Below are 23,631 nucleotides of genomic sequence, written 5' to 3'. Positions count from 1 at the left end.
ACGGCAGACAGAACGCAGGACACGGAGAGCTGGACTCTGTGTTTACGTCATCGATGCGTGGTGCTCAGACGCTGTCAGAGCTGATGGCCAGTGTTTACCAGATGTTGACCTTTTAATGTGAAGATGCCGACCACATCATCCCGATGTAATATGCATATTACATGTTTATACATATTCATGTAGATATGTTTATGGCCTAAATGACTGCATAGTTTATGTTCTATGTTCGTGTAGCAGCCCTGTGTTGTAAAATAACACTCATGGAGGTTATTCTACTTCCACTTTTGATAATCTTGCAGATGATACTTAAAAATACTCAAGTACAATTATGAATGCATGACTTTTAATTGTAGTGGAGTGTTTTCAAGTTGTGGTACTCGAGCAAAGGATCTGAATACATCTTCCATCACTGCCAGCGATGCAAGCAACACTAAGACGAGACAAGTTATAAAGCAAACTCCAGATAAAATGTCCTCATATCTGTTAGAAATAGTGGCCACCTCTACAATAATCTTCACCCTGAACTTCATTCTAACCTCTTCCACTAGTTATTGGATGGACTTGAGTGTCTGACACTGAGGTTGCATGGATCTTACCCAGAAGCGTCATGATGCAGCCTAAAATAGCCAGCAGGGCGCCGGTGCTGAGGCCGGTGGCAGTGTAGGCCACGGCTCCGCAAGACAAGGCCACGCCGTCCGAGTCACAGTCGCACACCCGCACCGAGAGTGTGTTTGTGCTGCTGAGGGCAGGACTCCCACTGTCCACGATCAACACGGGCAGCCGATACACAGGTTGCTCCCGTCTCCTGAAGCCGCCTCGCTTCGTCAATACGGACGCCGTGTTGTCTGCAAAAAATACGGGTAAAAGCATACAGACTTGTGAGAAAAGGCCGCGTTTAATGTGCATATCAGGTTTATTGGCTTCAAGCGAACAATGATCTGCATATATATGAGTAGCAAGAGGCTTAACTTCTATTCTGTAATGATTGCTCTGCTTGGGTTGTGCAGTTTGAAATGATTTTACAGTATTAAAAAGCAGGAACGGCAACAGATGGTGTCATTAACACAATTCATTACATGACACACTGTGGCGTCTCTCCCTGATCTTGACCACCTGTTGGCTAATAACAGCTTTGGTCTGATGGTAAAAATCTTATATGAAATCTGAGCGTAAATGAGAGAAAGAGGCAGCCAAAGGAGAACAATATGTCATTACAGCAGCTAAAAAAAGCCATTTCATGACAACTATTTCAGTAGATTGAAATGTGCTTTCAAATTGAGCAGTCGCAATTGAAATGTAGATTTTGGCCTTGACAGACAAATCCTTTGTGTGTGTGTGTTTTTTTTTTCTTTCCTGAGCGATATTCAGATTCATCTTTGCTTTGCTCTCAGAGTCTCAGAACAAGGTGAAATTAATATGGAGACATTAGCCAAATCAGCATAATGTTCTCACAACTGAAAGAAAAAACACACAGCGATGGGTTGAAAATGAAACAACTTAAGATTGTTAAATAAATATGCTCTGGTGCTAAATGTGAAACATCCGGTCATGTCCTTAACATTTATCCTCTTCCTCAGTAAAAAATAAGTTGTAAGGCACAAAAGCTACATTGCAAAAGTTTGTAAGCACCTGAATTCATCGCTGAATAATTCATTCCCAAAATCACGATGCCACAGGAGCCTTCACTCTCCTGGTTTCAGGCTTTTCACAAGATATTGGTTGGAAAGACTTTCTCCCGTTCAGCTACAGCAACATTAGTGAGGTCAGGCACCGATGCTGGGCAATGACATCTAGCTTGAGCCGGTTCATTCAAAATGTATCGCATGGAGCTGAGGGTCAGGGATCAGGCCAGAAAAATAGCTTCAATAACGAACTTTGGAAAAACTTTTCTTTAAGGAGCTGGCTTTTGTGCCTGTGGTTATGTTTAAACGAGAAAGGGCCATTCCCGTGTATCCAAAGTAAAAGTATCCGAGGGAATCGTGTCCCAGTTGGAAGAAGTAGTTTAGCATTGCAGAAAGGAAATGGTGAAGAGGTGGTTAGTGTGTCTAAATTTTAATGTGGGAGGAAGCCTGCACTACAAAGCAGGATTTAGGTATTGATATAGGTTTGATGATGTCGTGAAGTAGCGTGGGATCATGGGAGTTGTTGTCTCCCTTGTTAAACAACCACCACCATCTATCTGACTCTCGATGGAAAAGGTAATGTTTAAAAGTTTGATTGAAGGTACGTTTATTCACGTTTTGCTAACTTTGCTAATATCTGAAAGTTACAGTGACAGGAATCAAAATGAAACGTGCCGTTACTTGAACAAAACTGTGGGTTTCTCTGGATTTGTACATTGTTGGTAACATTTGGGATCATTTAAGTGCAAAACTCAGAGTTGGGAATGAGACTCACCAATCGACTATCTTGCACACTGGACCTTTAAACGATGTGGCTGAATTTCTACAGATACTCAACGTTCTGAAACCAAGGTCTTCTTTCTGTCCTTCGTTTCTTTAATAAAGCTATCAAAAACAGTCTCGCAGCCAATTTGCTTGTAATCTGCAGAGAGGTTACCCGGAGCATCATGTACCACTCACAGGTCTGCACTCACATGGATTACAGTAGCATAACTACTGCTGCTGCTGCCTCTGAAAGAACATGTCAGCCTCAGACGAGCTCCGGCGTGTTTGAACGAAACACTCAACTCAGGGCATTACCTCAGAGGATGTGTCGGCCCTGCACATAAAGCGGTGGGGATTCATGTATAAGCAACCGGTGATGGACTCGCAAACGCTCATGTCCTTAAAGCTTTATGCAAATGAACACTTAAGTTTTTCCTTTAGGAGAAGCTAATTTTGCTCAGCCACCCACTGCTTTGCGTGTAGGTGGTGTGCAAATCATAATGCTACAAAGAGAGTTTTCAGCCTGCGTGTTGAGGTTAAAGTTATTCTGTGATCTCGTACATAGAGACCTTGCACAAAGCAGAACAAGGCTGCGGTGTGGTGGATTGTAGCACGAATGGAGTTAACTCGGATGCGCTCCAGTTGCAGCAAAAAGTTTGTTTTTGCATTCAGTTTTGATGAACAATTACAAAAAAAAAAGAGAGAAAAAGGGTAGTGAGGGCATTGTCATAGCAGAATTATGGTTTCATTTGGCACGGCCGGGCATGCCGGGAGGCACCGGCTACTCTGTACTTCTTCTCCTGAGTCAGATCTCAGAGTGGATTGTGTCCAGATGGAGGGCAGATATAGAGAGCTGGGAGTGAGCAATGGCCAAAGTGTCGACTGCATCGCTGCAAGGCTCGACTGGAAGTAAGGAAGTAAGCAGCAAATAGACCGTACCTAGCTTGACCAACACCTTTTTACAGACGCTGAGAGTTTTGATTTAGCAGCTGCACGCGAGAGGGTTGATCTGACGCTCGGAGCTCTGACAAGGACGTACGTTTAAAACGGTGGCTGACTTCAGGGTTTCTGTCGAGTCCACCAAGTTAAATGTAAGACTTTATTAAGACCATATAGAGCGCAATTAATACCTTTCACCATCATACTGTCTGCAGTATGATGGAAAAGCAGCAGGTATGACAAGACCTACAATTATCTATAATTATGTAACACTTTAAAAGGACTTCCCATAGTTTGTACCAATCATTTCTCCTGGGATTATTAAAGGAGAAGTTTACAATTTTCATGTCTGTCTGACAACAAAAGTCAGGCGCTCCCATGAAGATCCAAACTGGTTTTCTTGCTGTAATAAATCCTCCTGCATACTGGCCATCAAAAGATTTCTTCCTAGAGAGGTTAGTCATTATAAGTGACATAAAAACCTGAGATTAGTGTCAGCGATTCAGTATCGGACCAAATGTGAAATACGGTCGCAATCTCCAACCTCCAATCTCCAAGTATCAGTTCGTCCCTGAGTCCAAGGGGATGTTTGTACCAAATTTGGCTCAATGGGACAGTCAATCCAAAAAAACATAATGCCTCTGCTACAGCCATCTCTGGAGTGGGGGCTTAATATGTACAGTGGATTGTGTCTCCCATCGCTTACTTATGTACTCACTGTATACTCGATGATTTGGTGGACTGGTTGTCACTAATGCTGCGTTCCAGAGAAAGTGAAACACAAAAATTTCAAGCCTCCTACTCGAAAAAAAAAACAATCGAACGCCACTCGAAGTTCCTACTTTTTTAACTCGTGGCACATCCATCTACCCCGACTTCACAAGGGAGCAGTTGTGTCTGACGTCAAACGACAATGGCAGCGCCCTCGAGGGAAGAGGGTCGGATGTATTTGTAGACAACAGTATTTGCACCAGGTGAGAGAATGGAATATTTATACAGACTCCCGATGATAAAAGTGCTGTAAAATACAGTGTTTAATGGCGTCTGTCACCTCATGTGTCATTTCACCTCCTCTTCTTTATTTATACATGCGGAGAGGCTGCAACTGCCGAGGGTTCACTCGCGTGTCCTCGTGTTGCCAAAGAGACATCGTTCTGTCACAGTCAGTCAGATTTTCTGTTAACTTTTGGGGGTCGTGCACCTGAAACACTTGGAGGTCGGAAGTTGGAAATTTAAACGAGAAAATTCCGACCTTCAACATCGACTGGAGCGGCACGAGCGTGCATTTCTGTATTTTTGTGTTAAAGGCCATGCCTCCTCTACTTTGTAGCCTTGACCTTGAATAATCTGGAGACCATACTACATCTTAATAATCTAGTCCCCTTGAAAACATTTTAAAGAGGTGTTAAAAGTCCATTAAAGTGAGAATTAAATAATTGCCTTTTGTTAATGTTTGTATTTCGAGGCTGTTGTGTTTCATTTCTTTTTAAACAGTAACTGGTGGTTGGTCTTCGCCAGGTCTCCTTTGGCAAAGAGATTTCAATCTCAAGGGACTTCCTGGTTAAATACAGTTTCGATGTTGTTACACTGGAATAAACTGATTAGAAATGGATCTTTGAATGACCAGTACGATCAGGAGGAATTATTACAGCAATTAAAACCAATGTTTCAATGTTCAGATGGGTCCCTGACTATTGTTCATGATAAACCAAAGCAACAAAATCGAAAATTCCTTGAGAAGGATCGTTACTGACAACTACTGACGCTTTGGGTTGGCGGCTTTGGTCGCACACCAAGCAAAAGCATTAGTATCTGACACCCTGGGGATAAGACTCAACTGCCAACTATCTTTCTCCAGGAAGTTACGAAGGCCAACCAATGAAGACAAAATTACATGAGTAATACCTTTGTTATCTCGCAGAGTGAAGTTGAGGTTGCCGGCAGCAGGTGCGGCCAGAGCGAAATAAAAGCGGTGGCCGCTCGGAGGTTCGTCCTTATCCACTGCGCTGATGGTCTGTATCACCTGAAAACAACGGGGAACACCAGAGAGACAATCAGAGACATTTAAGATTAGTTACCTCGCTGATCTTTATCCGATCTCGCTGCCTGATTAGGTGTTAACTCGAGCTGTAAATTGTTTAATGTGCGCATGCATTTAGAGTATCAGTTTAAGGAGAGCATTGTTGCCAAGCCTTTGTATTTGCATCACTTCTCGCTCCGTCATAGATTTATGTACGCCGAGGCATAAATCTTTCTTAAAAGTCCCAGTAATGGTGTGAGCGAACGGGAGAAAATCAGCTCGATTTTGATTGATGGAAAGAGATTTGTTTGATAATGTTTGGCTGAGGTTTTGTGTCATTTATCTCTTGGAGTACAGTAAGTGCTTATTTGGCAAGAGCTTGGCACCCTCTTAGAAGGGATGAAGTGTTTTCTTTTGGGAAGTGTTTTTCTCCGAAACCAAATCTTTGTCCAGCAACTGTTCTTTCAGTCAATCCACCGAGACGGTCACATCCAAAGGAACAAAAAAGACAATGGGGTTTTCTTTGTGTCTGATGGTTTGATCGTTCTTTTGGGCAACAATGACAAAAATCTATTGGTTTTTTCATCAAGACTTTTTCATCAAGACGTCCGGTCATGTTTGTGACGACAAGAAAAAAACTTTTCCTAACCCTACCCAAGTATTTTCTCAAACCTAATTAGACCATAGACAAACATATAACAGAAAACAGAGCCTAAAGATTTCAACGTACCGCGGTTTGCACACCTTAGATCATGTTTGTCGTTTTAAACTTGCTTCTTGATTTTAAGGTTGCCAACTTTACACCTGGCCAAGGGTTATAGATGAAAACCAGCCTCTTTGCTAATTCTGGCATATTTACAGTAATGTTCATTAACATGCACTGTCCCTGAGCAATAAGCTGGATGAATAAAATACAATAAATACAAAACATTTATTCTGACAAATGTCCCATGGTAGTTTTTCCTGAAAAAAAGCTTCACACTTCAACCACCTGCCAGAGACGGCTCGATCAGAGCTCAGTCGTCAAACCCTATAGTGGATAGGGTTAATGACCACCAGACATTATTCTTACTCTGATATCTAAAGCCCCGTCGCGTGTAACCGCCTGCATTAACCAACATGTAACAAAGCGCGTCCACTGAATGTTGTCACGCCGAATCTTTTTAAACTAAATGCATATGTTATGCAGTCAGGCATTCCCACTTCATTATTACAAGTACCAAAATGACTCATGATAAGAACAGCTCTCGCTCCGGGCGAAACAAGACAAGCATTCATATCTGCGAGTTAAACAAGTGAACGCTATTTGTTTCGGCCCACTTTATTTTGCCTCCGAAAACCCCCAGACTTATTATATGGCGCGGTTGACAGCTATAAAAAATGCAGGAAATCAAATTACCAAATAAACCAATTTATTTACACCCACTAGCATGAGCTGTAATGATTTGTTTTTATCCAAATAAATGTGGTATCTGGAAATCAAGTTATCTCTTTTCGGCGAAGAAGAACGCTGAGCTTTAATTTGAGCGCCGTCTGTGCAGCAGCACTTCGCTGCAGCAGGGAAGAAATATCTCACTCAGTACATGCTGTACAGGAGAGGCATATCACACACAGACATGCCATATGGACGACGAATGATAGCCACCAAGACGGCCATCAAAGTGGGTGTTACTGCAGCAGTGTCCTTATAAATTTAGATCAAGCCTCCTGAATTCCTTTGTAGGCAATCTTGAAACTCAACCCTGTGACAACTCACACCCTCGGACGTGATCCAAGAGATTCTTAAAAGCAATTCACACTAAATTATCACATCTCCCAGCCCCCAAACAGCCCTTACGTCTCACATCAAGACAAAAACAAAAATTAAAAAAAATAGAAATAAAATAAAGTAAAGAGGGGCGAGGAGGAAGAAGGAGGAGAAAAAAATATAAAAGCCAATGATCCATCAGTGTTGAGACATGGATTATCAGTTGTCAGCTGTGATTAAATGCTGCTGGTTACAAGCTGTCAGGTATTAGGGGTTGGTGTAGGTGGTAAACGACATCCTGCCAATTATTAAATCTGGCAGGCGGGGTGAAAATTCATGAATATTTTACTCTGTTTCCAAACTAAATTAAAATAGTTGCTCTTTCATCAGCAGAAGTAATCACAAAGTATGCTGGGTGTTCGTTTTTTTTTTTTTGTGTGTGTTGTTTACTGTTTGGTTTCGCAGCGCAAGGGAAATTTATGTGGGAGGCAGAAATGCAAAAAAAAAAAAAAAAGGAAAAATAAAAAAGGTTATCTGCTCTACTTCAAGAACATTTGGGATATCTGTGCACACACAGACACAAGTGATGTTTGTGTCAGCGGCAGATCAGTGACAGGTAGACGCACCCCGACATGCGGTGTTGTGCATGCTCAGCTGCATATCATGAAAGCTGCCATTGATTCGGGGATCATAATAACTCGCAAGCCTCTCACTCTGTTATGGAAATTTCACATCTGATAGAAAACCTTTCTTTGTGGTTCTTACACCGTCACCTCCTATACACAATTTGAACCCTTTGATGTCCTTTGAATATTGCAGATGGATTCAGAGCTTATCTCCAGGAATTTTTTCCTTCCCCTCGGCTGAGGGAAAAGGACTGTAAATCATCCTTAAATCAAACACTTTGTAATGTATAATGCCTTTCATTAGTGTGGCTCTGATGCAAGGCGTTCCACAGAACCTTTGGTGGGGAATCCTCTAATGGGTTGAGTAGCAGACAGGAGGAGAGAGGCATGGATGTAGGCATAAATTCTCGCTGAGAGACATTAACAGCGGCAGCCGACTGGTGCCTGTCGCAAGGCAAGACTGAGGAGGCCTATGAATCACAGAATTAAAGGTTTTTTGAGTTTACACATGGCTGCAGGTCGGATCAGAAAGGATAGAAAAGGACAAAAGGTCTTTATTTGTCGGTAGCGAGGAGGCGGAGGGGAGGAGGAGGATGTGCAAACAACAGAGGCATTTACATTTTATTGGTGCTGCAACAAATGTGAGGATATTTGCAGCGATCTGCATTCATTTTACACTTTAATTTTCCAGATAAGGACGCCCGCTGTGTGCGGGAATCATTTGGATATAAAGTACGGGCAAAGAAGTCAAAAAGGAGGAAAACATTTCAGGGATGTAAATAGCGTAATAGTGGATAGAACAGGTGAAAAACAGGTGATAACACGGGACGAACTGACAAAGACAGGGTGGAGCACACAGGCTTGAATACAAACAGAAGTAACGAGGGGATGAGGTGCAGGTGGAGTGAAGCGGAGACACACAGGTGAGGGAAATCAACGGAAAAACGATAGAAACAGGGAAGAGGTCGATAGAAAAAGGCTAAAAGACAACACAAAACCAGAAGACACATATAAAACACACACACAATGAAACCAAAGTGACAGGACCACGACAAAAACAGCAATTCTCAACATTCATGACCTGTGAGCTCCTCAACTGAAGCGCAGCTGATACTGCTGAGGCTAGCATTGACAGTGTTTCCCACACATACACCCGCCAGATTAAAGGAGACCTATTGTGTATTTCCTACAATGTTTTATAGATTCTTGTGCATGGAAAAAAGGTCGGTCGCCAACAGAAGCTCCTCTCTGCTCCTGAAACTCGTCTCTGCAGACTTTAACAAGAGTAAAGGTGACAATCCTTCTTGTGCCTGATGTAAAGTTGTTCCACCTCGTTGTCGTGGATTAAAAAAAAATTAAACTTGACACCCAGTATACTTCTTTTAATGAGGTGAGGAAGTTTGAAGGTGCTGGCGTCGTCAACAGCAAAGCTGACACCTTATCAACGCTTTGTATTAGAGCTCTAATTATGGCCCTGTTATTAAAACTGTTAATTTACTTTTAGTCCTGCTTTTGTTTTTGATCAGATCGTTCCAAACCAGCAGAAAACTGAAAAAAAAAAAAACTTTATTTAACACTAACACAATTAGCAGTTTGGTATATTTTATCAAACGCTATATCAAGACAAGTTTTATTTTTATAGCCAAAATCACAAATCACAAAGCCTTCATCTAAGACCCCCTTTATTATAAACATCATTAGAAAATGTATAATTAATTTATCTTTAGGTATTTTACTGCAAACAAGCAACTCAAACCTCAATAATCTGTTTATAAAGCAATAAAAAAGGTTGTTAAACAACAGCTACATGCAATCTGATAAAGGGCCTCCAGTGGCCAAGTTGCATTGTGGGTAATGTAGGCACCTGGTTTTGAAAAGCATTGTATTCCTACAGTATAACACTGTTGGACTCATTACGGACAGCTTTAAAAACAAATGATGAAAATCTATTAATCGATTTCACCTTTTTCACTCCACGCGGTCTTCTTTTTTCAATTTCTGACAACTATTTTTACCCACAATGCAACGAGCAGCCACTGAGTAACATCACTGGAGGCCTTCTTTTTACACTCACATCTATTACTCCCCATGACTTGTATGAATTAGTAAAAAATTAGCTGTTAATGTATTATTGAATAATGAGTTATTATTAAGTGATTCAAAAGTCTTTTCAGAAAGGAAACATTGGAAAACACCTGCAGAAATACCACAGCGAGGAGACGCCACCGGTACAAAGTACAGAGTATCTGATATGCACTTAAAAATAAACCTCGGTCTTGTTTCATTTTGTCTTTCATTAAATATTTCCTGACTTAAAACAGAAAAAAATACATTTTTCTGACTTTAGATGTTTCAGTTAACGACGTGTAATTAAACGAATAAAAATAACTCCAGTAGAAAAACTGGTAACATATCATATATTCTCCAGACACTGGCTCAAAAAAAAAGGTCTTTAATCCAAAGTCTAACCCTAAATTTGTACTTCTGATCGAGCACGTGTCTTGTATTGCACGTTTCTCCATCGTAGCCGCCACCTGGATGATTGAGCTGAGCCTTCACGGACCAAACACCGACTCAGTTCCTGCAGTAATCTCACAAATCACATCCTGCCAACTAAAATGTGTCTTCCCCTCTCCGACAATCGAGATTCTCCCAAACACTTGAAGTATGTTACCTCACCGCAGCGACCGTAACTCACTTCCCCCTCTGCTCCTCTGAGTGTGTCTGTACCGACTCCGACTCTCGGTGAAGAGACAGACCTGTGGCCTCTATAATGAGGAAAAGTAATGTCAGCTAATGTCTGAGAGACTGCAAAAAAATAAAAATAAAAATCAGTGAGATAATGAGCTTGAATAACACTTCCCCTCTCTTTGACACCGGCAGAGTAAACACTGCGCTCAAAGAGAAAAAAAGTCGACTTTTATTATATTGTCCTGAGAGTGTAATTATCAGATCGTCAGCCGGATGATTCATGCGATAAGATCAAGCCAGCCACTCGAAAGTTGAGCTAAGAGTATAAATAAGCACGGCATCAAATAGGTGGCACTCGTTGCCGTGGCGACCAGACAGCTGTCACCGGGGGTTGTGTCGATGGAGGAAGTGATGGTCGTGCAGTTTTCACACTACCTCGCTCTGCGCGGCTCCGTGACACCGCCGCCCCAAACATCACCCACATGTGGCACCCGGCGAGTTCACCGCCGGATCGACAGCATCCGCTCGCATCCCCCCCCCCCACACCCCCAACCTGCTGTCATCACACGCACATTATTATCCGAATCATTTCGCTGACATCCACCCCGGACACCAGCACGTTTCCTTGGCATGAGCCGACGAGCCCAAACCGCCGAGGCTAAAGTGATCTCCTGGTGAGATCTGAGATTAAATCTGCTCCATGTTCTGTCTTTTTATAGAACCAGACAGCACACGCTAATGTTTTTTTCTTTGCGCCTTGACATGTCTGTTTTCACCACTCCCCACCTTGATGCAACACCTATAATAAACTGATAATTTACATGAACACTGGAGGTGTGAAGATACTTTTTTGTTGTTTGCGTGATTGATGTGACAGTCGAGGGAGCAGCTCAGATGTGTTGAGGTAGTTTTGATCAGGGGAAGGGAAAAAAAAGAGTCAAGTGAAGTTTTTCTTGACCAGGAGTTTATCAAAGTCCGACACTCAGATAAAAATCCAGACAGCTGCGGTTTGAAATTGTTTGAGTTTACATCTGATATGAACACATAGAAGAGAGGGTGCTCCAGGGACATAAAGGTATTATCAAGGCTAACTGCTATATGGAACTCCACTTGAATATTCTTCAGTTTAATTGTGGGACTATAGACCCTATAATGCTTTTTGAGACTTGAGACTTGATTCTTTAGCCTTTCTGTTTTCACATTTTGGCAAATTAGCAGCATTAACAGTACGCCGAATTGGCTATTAGCAGTTCCTGTTTGCAGTGAACTCATGCGTGTACTGATAGCTATCACTGGATTTCTGTGATACGGAAGAAAACTTAAAAACGTGATGATTCTCAGGCAAGTTCTGGCGTTGTCAGCAGCGTCTTTTTTTTCTATGTTTCCAAGCCCTTTAAAGCAACATTATGTAACTTTTTCACCTTAATATAACAGCTTTAAAAACATGCTGATGGTTCAGTGTCTTGTAATAGGGTGAATGGTGTCTCTATCACTTTTTCTGCTCTATGTGACTTCAGTGGGAGGGTAGGATCCAGCGTTACATACAAAAATCAATTTCTACATAATGTTGCTTTAAAGGTATGCCGAATTAGCTATTAGCGCTTCTTCTTTGCAGTGAACTCATTGATGTAAGGACAGATATCTCTGGATTATTCTGATACTGAAGAAAACTTAAAAATATGATAATTCTCAGGCAAGTTCTGGCATTATAAGCAGTGTCTTCTCTCTATGATTTCAAAGCTGTGTTCATTCACAATGGACACCAAAAATACTGATCCTGATTGTGTGTATCAAGTCAGTGTGTTCAGATTCGACTGAGTCATGACTCGCAGAAGAAGAAGAAGCTTTGACGCACACTGACTGGAACTGACTGTGTTGGCATATGGGCCACACTACAATAACTGCCTCTCAACTATAGCAGTATTTTTCTTCCATTTCTCTGCGGGGGCTCTGCCTCCCAGTTTGCAAGCTAAACACTCACAGATCTCTGGAGGCCGCCGCGCCTCCTCTGGGATGCTGCAGGAGTGCAGGGAGGGGCCGGGGAGCAGATTGGGGGCAGCAGAATGCCAAGTCCACTCATGTATGTAATGGTTACACTGAAGTGATTGTACAACGTGACCCCCCCTACCACCCCCGCTGCCTCTGCCCCCTCCACCCCATCATAATATCAATTAATATTATGGCAGAAGACAGACGCACCGATGATCCGTAACAAGTGGCATCTCTGGAGAGAGCCAGTGCCACGAGACGGCCTTAATTAGGCCTGAAAAATGGCAGGTTATTCCATCCCAGCACTCCCTGTTAATCTGAGCTACAGAGCCACACAGTCAACCCTGGCCTCAACTGGCAAACGTTATTATTTCATCTTTGTCGCAGCTGTGAATAAGCCAATGGGCGTGACAGCCAGTGGGCGGCCTAAGATTTTTAACAAACCTTCGCGGGGAAGCGGAGCAGACAGTCCGACCAACTGTTCACTGGACATACAGTACACAACAGGGGCATTTTTAATTAATTAGGAATCAGGGGGTTGGTGGGGCGCACATCTGACAGGTTACAAGTCCACCCGGTCTGTCTGCTAACAGACAGCCGACACCTCGTTGTAATTCAAGCGGGGTTTTGCATTCAAATGTCAGCCTCCCTCCTTCCCTTTGCTCTGTATGTGTTTTTGGGTGTAAATTTCAATCATGAAATTTCCATTTCGCCCTCCTCCGTTATTCAGTCTAGAGGTGAAACCCGTCCGCTGCACTTCAGAGCTGCTTCAACAGGAGGATTTCTTTAGATTGAATAGAAAGTGGAATTAGTGAAGAAATAACTTAATTTGCTCACAAATGAAGTGAAGGACATGACAAGGCACACAGACAAACAGAAATTCATGTTTATCACGAGAATGTTGCGAGAGATTTTCAGATCATTTGTATCTTTTGTATTTGATCGTGTAAAAAAATAAAATCAAAGACATCATTTATATGGCTAATTATAAGATCGAACGCAGCCTGTATCACTGTGGCTAATCATTTCTTATAACCTGTTGCGATGTGATTTTTACAGAGGCAGTCGAAGAACATTTCTGGTGATCCAGATTGTTTTCTCTCCTGTGGTTATGACTTGAGAACTGGTGAGGAATAAAAAAAAAAAAGTTTTGCCAGGAGGTAGTGGTGTACTTCAGCTCGTACTGTAACATGAGTATTACAAAAACAAACACTTGAGCCTGACCAAAACAAAAAAAAAAAAAAAAAAACTCTCCTGCTGAAACTTGTTTTCCACTCGGCTTCACACATCAAACAAAAATCTGGAACAAAAACAATATTCACTCATTTTAAAAAATTTTCTCCTGAATTTCTTTGTTTTCACAGATTAAAAAAAACATACAGAGATTATCCTGCAAAACTTTATTTATTTTTTCCCCCACCAGTAACACAGGAGAGAAAACAGTTTTGATCACACTTAGAAAAATGGATCACCAGAAAAAAAAAAAATCTTCACTTGCCCCTCAGGCCTTCTGTATCCTTTCACATTAGGATGTGTGTTTCTTTTAACACTTCCCCTATGAAACTACAATTACCGCCTCCCGGTCGTATGCCTCCACTTACCAGTCATGTTGCCGTTTTCGATTCATATCTGTCCAGACTCATATAATGTATCCTCTGCAATTTCAAGGAATTTAATAAGAGGTATTACGTGTCATTCTTTGCAAAAATGGAGGCTCTCCTTACATGTGTGATTCAACAGGACAATTTTCAGCGAGAAACATGCTGCCTTCACTTAAAGGCTATTTTTACTGTTAAGTACAGAGGACTGATGGAGAGCTTCGCCACATGGTGTGACAACAATCGCCTCAAACTCAATTATAGCTTGTGGTTGGACTGCCGCTGTACGTCTACAAGTGAGTACGAGCATTGAAAGAAGTGGCTACATGGAGGCTTCACACGTGTTCGACCCAGCAGCTCAGAAGATCTACACTCAGTTATGGCGTGATGGTTTTCAGTTTAGATGTTTCCTGTTTTATTTTGTAGGAGTTATCATCACGTGTCTTGTTATGACTGTCTGCTTCCTGTCTTTGTCTTTTTCCCCACCCTTTTCTGTGTACACCTGTGTTTCAAGCCCTCTCTCTTTGTCAGTTAATCTATTTGTTTCCCAGTGTCGCTGTGTGTGCTACTTCTGTGTTTTCTGTGTTTTTTTTTGAGTTCCCCGAGCTTCATCCTGCTTTTGTATCCGTCTTTAGTTTTTCGGATGTGCCCCAGCCCGTCTTTGTTAGTTCATCCTTGAGTTGAAGTGGACGTTTGTGACATATTTGAAGAAATTCCCTCGAGGGGCTCCTGAGATATTGCGTTCACGAGATAACAAAGACATGAATAACCCTGAAAACAAAATGCCCCTCAGCCATCAGAATTGATGTAACACAGACTTGGGTTTCAACTTTTTTAAATGAATCATATTTCCCAAATGAAAACGTGACTTTTACTTGTGTTTCTGAGATTTATTTCCCAGCCGTGTAACAAAAACCGGCATGAGCGAAAGACGACATTTTGTGCCCAGCGCTCACTCATATTTGTGACGATTTCTCTGAATTCAATTGAATTCTCTGAAAAAATCCTGCAGCTGACGTCTGTCCTCGGTTACCTCGCTCTTGTGCTACGGAGGCTCCGAAATCCAGCAGCCGGATCCCCCTCGGATCATTTGACATCGGCTGAATATAAAGGAGGTAAAAAAAAAAAAAAGATTTCCACACAGCCGCAAACTGCTTTAAAATGCTCACAGTGTCTTGACTATTAGCATGCTAAAACTAGCTTGTAGCTATAGCGGCTCATTCGACGGCCGCGGCGCTCTCGAGACTTAATGGAAGGGATTTGAATGCGGCACGTCTTCTCGCCGGGCGGACGAGGACAAGAGGCCTCCGTCTCCAGCAGCTTTAACAGCAGAGCGGCTGCCGGCTACACCGAGGGGGGACCTCACAGCTCAGCTATCACTGGCATTGAGTAAGCAATCTGTCTGCTTCAGCTGAGTAATTACAGATTTGCTGTACCTTTTCCTGCTGATGATGCTGTCATGGGCCACGGCTGTTGCTATGTCCTGGGGGCCGGTTTGATTGTTGGGGAATGACTTTGTTTCAGTATTGTCATAGGCTCTGTGCTGTAATTTATCAGGCGCTAGTGGGGAGAAATGTACAAATTATGTGTTGAATGTGAAAGTGAGGGGATATTGATGGGTGATAGATTGTTTGCCGGGGTTCCTCTAAATTTGATATCGCCGAGCAGCAACGATCATCTCGGGATAAGTGGAGGCATCATTAACCAAAAATAGACGTTCAGCTCTGGTAGAGTGCTTTCTTCAATAATGATGGCATCTAATATAGAGGCGGTGTTTATTCCAGCAAATAGTCTGCACCCGCAGGCGAAAATCAGATTAATTAAATTTAGATCCAGACATAATTCACGTCAAGGTAGGCGTTTGTATTGAACTTCATTTGTGTTTTTTTTTTGCTATTTTAAGTGCGAACAAAACAAACAAGAGACGAGCACAAAACACTCAACAGCAGCAGTAAACTTCAGCTGTGAGGCTCCAAAACCTCACTGAGGAAACAGTACAAATAAAAGTGCACACATGAAATATAGTCTCTTATTCTCTGCAAATGAAATCATTTGCTATTTTCGCGTCCAACTACACCAGTCCCGACAAAAAGTCGGAGCAAGGTAGGCTAAATTCTTTGTATTGAACTCCATTTGTGTTTTTCGCTATTTAAAACTATAAAACAACAAAAAAACAACAACAAAAAAAGTCTCATTTCTTTGCAAACGAGTCATTTGCTATTTCGGTGTCTAACTACAACAGTCCTCAGAATGAAAATTATACATAGTTGGGTTGAATTATGTGCATTGAACTCTGTCTTCTTACTATTTCAAGTGGGAACAAAACAAAAGAAAAACTCAGAAACTCAACGCAGCAGCAACATCATTAAACTTCACCTGTAACCTCACTGAAAAAATGGTCAAGCATCGTGCGCAGAGAGAAAAAACACCAAGCGCGCACATGAAATATAGTCCAGAATTCTGATTATTGAACTCCATCTGTATGTTTTGCTTTTTTTCAAGTGTGAACAAAAGAAATAAAAGACAAACACAAAAAACTCAACACAGCCACAGCCCCAGTAAACTTCACCTGTGAGGCTGCGTAACCTCACTGCGAAAAGAGATGCATTGTGGTCAAGCATCATGCACACGGGAAAAAAACAAATGCACACATGAAATATAGTCTCTCATTTTTTGCAAATGAAATCATTTGCTATTTCACTTCACCCTCCCGTGAGCACGGTGACAAACAACTCCCAAATATGAATGCAAATAACATATTTAAAAGGGCCTAATAGCCATTTCCAATACAATGCATCATTCTGATCCATTGTACGTTCTCAGGTCTACACGCCTCCTTTACCCTTCGCCTCTGATTGTATTTTCCAAATGCCAGGAGCAGACGAATCGCCGCCGCGGACACACAAGTCATTTAGCAACAATGAGGCCAAATGCTAAGCAGGGGGAAATGCGATGCACGGCTACAGCTTCTGCTTTTTATTCCTTTTTACTCTTTTCCTCGATCAAATCTCCCAGCCCTGAAATCTCCCGGGGTCCCCCTTTTTTTTGGGTTTGATATTGTGATGCATTTGCTGCCCCGCTGCCCTCCGTGGCGACCGTCTAATTACACCAGTCCTCAGAACAGAAAGTCGGATCGCGTCAGAGCACCACTCCATCCCAGCATGAGATATCACATTACGGCGTGATATTATTGTGGATTAAGACCACAGGCAGAGTCAAGCACCGTCATTAATTTAGTCGGCTTTGACAGTATGGACTGAGAGTAACATCTCTAATGAATGATAACACCTACAATACGTGCTATTAAATCTTAAGGATGTGTCTCATACTAATGATGCCTTCTCCCTGGAATGACCTCGAGCTGCGAGGCGGATGTGTGCACAGTGGACTTGTTTTGAGGAACAAGAAAGGGTTTTAATGGCTTTGAGAGTCAGCGGGCTGTCTTTGTGAGTCAAACTTCAAGCTAGTGGGGAGAGAGGAAAAAGGAAACTAAGCTGGAACCGACTGCAGAGAGGGTGCTGGGTCATACCTGTCCTGGCAAGGCGTTTTCACAGAGGAGAGTTTCATAGTCGATGGCGAAGACTGGGGCATTATCATTTATGTCCGACACTGTGATGAGAGAGATGCCTTTTCCAATTTGGGTCGGGTCCTCTGGAAGAGAAAGAGAGAGGAGAGAGTCCCCCGTTTCATGTCAAAGCATTCAGAAAACTTTCCTTTAAACACTTTCACTGCTGCCTTAACTTCGTGTTGATGCACTCGGCCAAATTATGGAATATTGATCTTCCTCATGTGCTTTAATTAATCACAAAAGGAGAAGGGAGTTGGGGGGTGAAGCGCTGCTGTAATGAAATATGCAGTGCGCTTCCAACAGCTGGCGTCCTCACCCGCTCTGCTGTGGATGGAGCCGAAGTGACTACGCTACCAAGGCTGCGTGTGCCGGAGAGCCGTCTTGCACGGCGGGCTTCACGCCTCTGTCTCCCTGACACACACTGATGGCTAAATGGCCGCGTCTGAGTGCAAGATGATGATTCGGCCTGGCGTCGCCGCCATGCCGGCCAGAGATGACGCGGTGACATTCGAGGGGGGGGGGGCGGCTGATTTGATGGTGATAAAAAGGACGCGCGGGGCCTCGGGCCACGGACTTCTTGTCATTGGCGTGGTCAGTGCGGAGCCGATGAAATGTGAGTGACTGCAGCTCAAATGCACAACATCCCTCATCGACGGGGTCCCTGGACTCCTTTTCAGTTACAAAGAACCCATTTACTATAAATACTGTCATAAGGCGTACAGGGCAGTGGACTCTGTTGCCAGTCCGTGAACTCAAAGATGTTTTCAGCTGGAAACAGCATCCGAGTGTCACCGCGTGTCAGAAGCCGCTACCTCATGCATGAAGGACTGTTGTGACATTTCACATGGCTATTATTATATGCTGCCTTCTCTTTGTTGCTATATCAGGCAAGCGGTCACACTCGGGAATCAACCGAGTGCTGCGTCTGTGTGCCGTTAGATGTAAATAAAAACACATCTTTGAAGCAAAGAGTGATAAAAAAGCTTTTTCAGTGTGAAGATGTGAAAGCAGAGGAACTGCCGGCCTGACAGGCTGCTTGTCTTTTTTAACTTATACTGATGTGACGCAGCTTTCTTGAAAGCTCGCCCGATAGCGTGCTGGTGACTGTTGTCAATTGTGTTTGCACGATGGCACTGAAAAAAGGCAATCACGTCCTTCGAGCCGCAGACAGCCGAACAAAAAAAAAAAAAGGCAGGCGGCGCTTCTTTCCATCACATTTACATAGATCACCCGCGGGTGAGATTGCCCACCCTTACTCAGCAGCTCGTCCCCACGGTTCAGGGACGCGTGGAGGTCAAAATGACCGTCCTGTGCATGAATTAACATTCCCCAAACAGCCCCGACAACAACCTTATCAACTGTGTTGTCCACACTGAAGCCTCGGAGATATTCTCTAGACGATAACAGGACAGAGAGGATCTTTGTCTTCGTTCACGTCCTCACAGTGACAGGTGACTGACCCCTCTCTAAGCCCCTGTGGCAGATTCACTGCCTGAAATACTTATTCATTTTTAAAACAATGGCTCCCTAATCTCAAACAGAGGTAGACACAGACAGGCTTGTAATTTCTATGGCAACTGATCTCAGCAGCTGTAGCTAGCTAGGTAATTAACTTTTTAATGTTTTCAGCATGTTTTTCACTTAAAAAGCAGAAGTCAATGTACTTGACACCCACATGCATGATAAATGATATAGCTTGAAGGCTAAAGCTACAAGTTAGCATCATAGAAGTCATGGAAATGAAAAAGCATTTATCTTGTATTGCAGTGATGAGCTAGTTAGAGCTAGCATTTGTAATTTCCAGGCTGTCCTCATCAGAAAAACGACTGTGAAAGCAGTTTATCACAAACCATATTTAAATGTTTCTTTTTGGGGAGCGACCTCTAGTGGCTGTAGTAATCATGACCGCAGCAAAAGAGGCAGTCAGCACAGGGAGGCGGTCAGGGATGGTAATTTAGAGCAGACGATTACACTGTGTATGAATGGACAGGACTTTGGCAAAGGTTTACTCTGACTGAGACTCCAGATTGCGTGCTGGAAGCAAACTTACGGCTCTCCATGGCGAAGATGGTGAGGTTATGGACCGAGTTGGCCTCCCGGTCCAGAGACTTGGCTGTGCTGATGACCCCACTCAGAGCGTCCACGTTGAAGAAGCGCTCCAAGTCTGTGTTCCTGTCGATGGAGTACCTGGACAAAAAATAAAATACACAACCGCACACACAACCGACACACTCTTTAAAAAATTGCTTTAAGATAGTGGTATTGATTTGACATTTTACTGCTTCTCCTGCTCGTGAGGAAAGATTATGAAGCTGCGCGACAATCGCACGAGACGTTCGATTAAAACTGAAGGAACTTAAATTAAACAATCAATGAATCGTGTTCGCCCCGGCTTTGAGATGTCTAAAAAAGTTAAAAAGTAATTAAACGTAAAGTCCAGACATATTCAGAAATGCAGCAGAAACAATAGCGCGAGTGCAATGAAACCCTATTAAATTTTGATAATATTGAAGGCTGTCTACATGTCCCTCAGCACACAACACTGATCCGACCCCTTTCAATACACAGCAACTCATATTTCTGGAGAAAATTACAACTTCAATTAGCCTACATCCAAAGGGTATTATTGCAATGTAATTTGACTCTTGTGGCTGCATTAGTTCCACAATAATTTTAATTTCAACAGATGTAGTGAAATATATTGCAGACGCTGATAACAGTCACAGGAGCAAAAAGAGGCAATTTACAGCCACAATGTGGAGTAATTTGATTTTCTGATTAAGATTACTAACAATCCTAACAGAGCGAGCATGAATACCATACAATATTCATTCAATTAATGCAGAATGGGTGAGTATCTCCAGAGTGACACGGCGCAGGCTGGCGATGTGAGTGCTTGTTTTGAGTCATAAATGCCACGGCACAAGTGTTGAGCCTTGACCCTCCTGCAGGAATGCCCTTCTCTTGTTCAAGATGGCATTTCAGTTTTGCAAATGCTGCACTCCTTTAGCCCTCTCGCCATCTGGCTGCGTCTTTGTGACAGCCACACGGGGACATTTCGAGGGTCTGCGGACGCCGCGTCTATAGATAATGTGGAGGAGCTGAATGGATTAACCCGTCTATTGACAAATTAGTTTTCTTAACTTGAACTTCACTCTCGGGTTTCATTCTTTAACAAACAGCTCTGGAGATTTTTCTGAATTAAAGTCAATTATTACTGATACTTTGAAATGACGAGGAGATTAACAGAGGCTGCTCAGACCTGGTGCAAACATCCGTCCAGAGTGATCCGACCACAAGCGGACAGCTCTAGTCACAGCTGCGAACACCACCAAGACGCATTTGAGATACGATCACTCAGAGGAGATCCTGGACGCATGTGACCTCGATCTTTTAGCAGTGTTTACATACAGTACGTGAGTCCTGTCCACACTGAAGGAATGCTCGACTGAAAAAGCCACAACAACAGCCAGGATGGATCTCTGAACCTGTCTTTGTTAGCAGCAGATGTTTGGGAACTTTTTCCAACTTGAACATTGAACTAATACCCACAATATCCCCGGACTATCTACAGCAAATATTTTAAATCATTCATGTCTTCCTGTGCATGGGGAACTGCTTTGACGCCCGTAGAGAAAGTCACCAGACTCCCTTTTAAGTGTTGTTTAGTTAGGAGAAGCTTAAAACATTTTGGGAAATATTTATGGGAAATTCAGAATTATTCATGACTTCTCATCAATTCAGCATTAGACACAACACGTTAAGTTGTTTCTCATCTTGGAGTAAGCGTTGATTTGTCTTTTTCTATATCTAAAGTGCGTCTACCTGCCAACATTTAGCAGTTTAGCACCAAAATCACCAGCCTCCCTTTGAAAAATCTCTCAGTTTAGTAAGTTGTTGAGTAAGGAGAAACTATAAACTTTGTGAAACACTATCAACAACAAATTGTAAACTATTTGGGCCGTCTTGTAAATTCGGCAATGATTATACATGAAAATATTTCTTTCTTTGGGTAAAAAACGGATCTATTTGTTCTGATCTGATCACAAGAGGTCACTCCAGATGCATGTTAATGCCAGGTGTGAACTGACGGGCTTAAAGCTACTCGCTTGTAATCGGATCTCTGAACACCAGGTCTAAAACCCCTCACCGATTGTAACCGCAGATCTTTACCTGATGGCATTGTTGGAGGTGTCTGGATCGTGGGCGGAGACTCTCCCGATCGAGGTGCCGACTTTGGCGTCTTCCGAAACGAACATCTTGCTGAGCGGCGAGGAAAAGACGGGTGGCTCGTTCACGTCTTCCACTGTCACCTTGACGGACGTCGTGTCGCTAAACGGGCCCAAACTCAAGAAGTTGGAGTCAATATTCCTGTTCGTGGCTTCGATTCTCAGGGAGAAGCTGCTCTTTGTTTCGAAGTCGAGAGGCTAGAGGAGACAGACGAGGAACAACACATGAGAGACGTTCAGTTTACTTGTCAGAAGAAGAGACGTGGCAAACAAATGTTCAGATCTCGATTGGAAAAGACTTCACAGTCAGTCGAGGGCACAAGAACAGATCACATTTGTCTTTAATGTGTAACTCATTCATACAGTGCTGAGGTATTGATCCCAATTAAAGATGTTGATTCTAAAGACCCATTACAATTTAACACAGTCATATTTAAACAAAGCCATCTGCTGATGGATTATAGCTACTCTGTGCTCTGAAAGCTATAATATTGATCCGAACAGAGGCGCACGGTGAAAAACATTCTCAAATGAATGCTTTTTGAAACACTTTGCCATTTTTCGTCTGGAACTCCCCGTCGCAACGTATAATATACTACAGGAGAACATTGATTTGACACTTTCATTGTCAGCGACTCTCTCCAGCGTTGTAATTGTCTGTTTGGTGCAAAACAAACAAAAGGATCAAATTGGCCCGTCTGACAAGAATCGCCCGTGTCCAACAAAAGAGCGGCGGCAATGAACTGTCACACGCATGTGGCCTCCGAGGAGACTCGGGAAAAAGGCTGAAGAATAAAAGCGTGAGCCGCGGTGCATCCAGAAGTGAGGCAAGAATGTGCAACACATTTCCTGTGGAAGCGAATAAATGGCTTTGTTACACATTTAACTTGAGAAGTTTTTATTTATTGATGTGGGCGGATATCAACGGCTTTATTTATAGCATCTGGTTCACATTGTGAGAGGAGTGTTATGGCGTTAAAATGTCTCAGTGCCCTCCGTCAATCCCTACAGTGTTGTCTGTCTGCCGCCGCGGTTAAGCTAACCATGGGATGTTTACTTCGATAGAAAAGGTGTTGGAGGTAGTCGATGCTGATTTGCCATTAGTGATTATCACTTAATCAGAAGGTGGAGAAGACATTTCACATCAGGGCGAGAAGCGTAAAGCACAGCCACCACCGCCTGGTGCTTAAAGATCACAGTTTATCAAGCAAACAGTCACAACATGTCACATATACATAGTTTCACTCAAACATAAGAAAATGGTGCTTTTTTTGGGGACTATTTTCAGCTGCGGATTAATATACATCTTGTGCTCTAGTAAGTATTTACAGCAGATGGTGTATAAGCAACTCAAACTACAGTGCTCCTGTTCATGTTAATGAAGGAATACATCACCCGGTGCAGCTGTGTGACTCATTGACAATAATGGAGCTCTGTGGCGCAGAGGAACAACCACATCAGCCTTTAGCTGGAGAGGAAGTGCCTGTTAGTGAGACCAGTTCACTGCTGGTTTAGGACTTTTTATGGAAAGACAATTTGTTTTAATATCGGACAATGAAAAGGTCATCATGAGCGTTTTATATCCGTGGGTTGGCCACACATGTAAGAATGTGTTCACTGATAAAATGTTAGCAGTTAGCACAGACATATCTTCCTGTAAAAAATATATTTTTGACAGGAAGTTTGAACATGGATATTTTTGACGAGGGACCACGGCTTTTGAACATTCGTAAGCGTAAAACAACACATCTGTTTGTTTTTTACCTCCAGCCTTGTTTGTGTGACCAAACCATGATCTTTCCCCAACCCTAACCGAGTGTTGTAAAGAAATGTAAAG

The 23,631-nt window shown here is 42.7% G+C and overlaps 1 protein-coding gene across 2 annotated transcripts in view; it reads right to left on the bottom strand.

Annotated features, from left to right (window-relative positions):
• Positions 1-23,631, bottom strand: part of LOC311249608 (cadherin-7-like) — a 123,874-nt gene that overhangs the window by 10,581 nt on the left and 89,662 nt on the right. For both annotated transcript variants that reach the window (XM_084340790.1, XM_084340789.1), the window contains exons 7-11: positions 21,739-21,992; positions 19,616-19,752; positions 17,527-17,648; positions 5,232-5,349; positions 597-845 (exon numbers count right to left, since the gene is read on the bottom strand). In XM_084340790.1, the coding sequence (XP_084196916.1) occupies positions 597-845; positions 5,232-5,349; positions 17,527-17,648; positions 19,616-19,752; positions 21,739-21,992 (880 nt within the window). The remainder of the gene's footprint in view (positions 1-596; positions 846-5,231; positions 5,350-17,526; positions 17,649-19,615; positions 19,753-21,738; positions 21,993-23,631) is intronic.

This window comes from Pagrus pagrus, assembly GCF_965226575.1.
Source record: "Pagrus pagrus genome assembly, chromosome: 20".
NCBI lineage: Eukaryota > Metazoa > Chordata > Actinopteri > Spariformes > Sparidae > Pagrus > Pagrus pagrus.
Note: the sequence above shows the minus strand (reverse complement) of the source record. Positions and strands in the feature narration are given on the sequence as shown.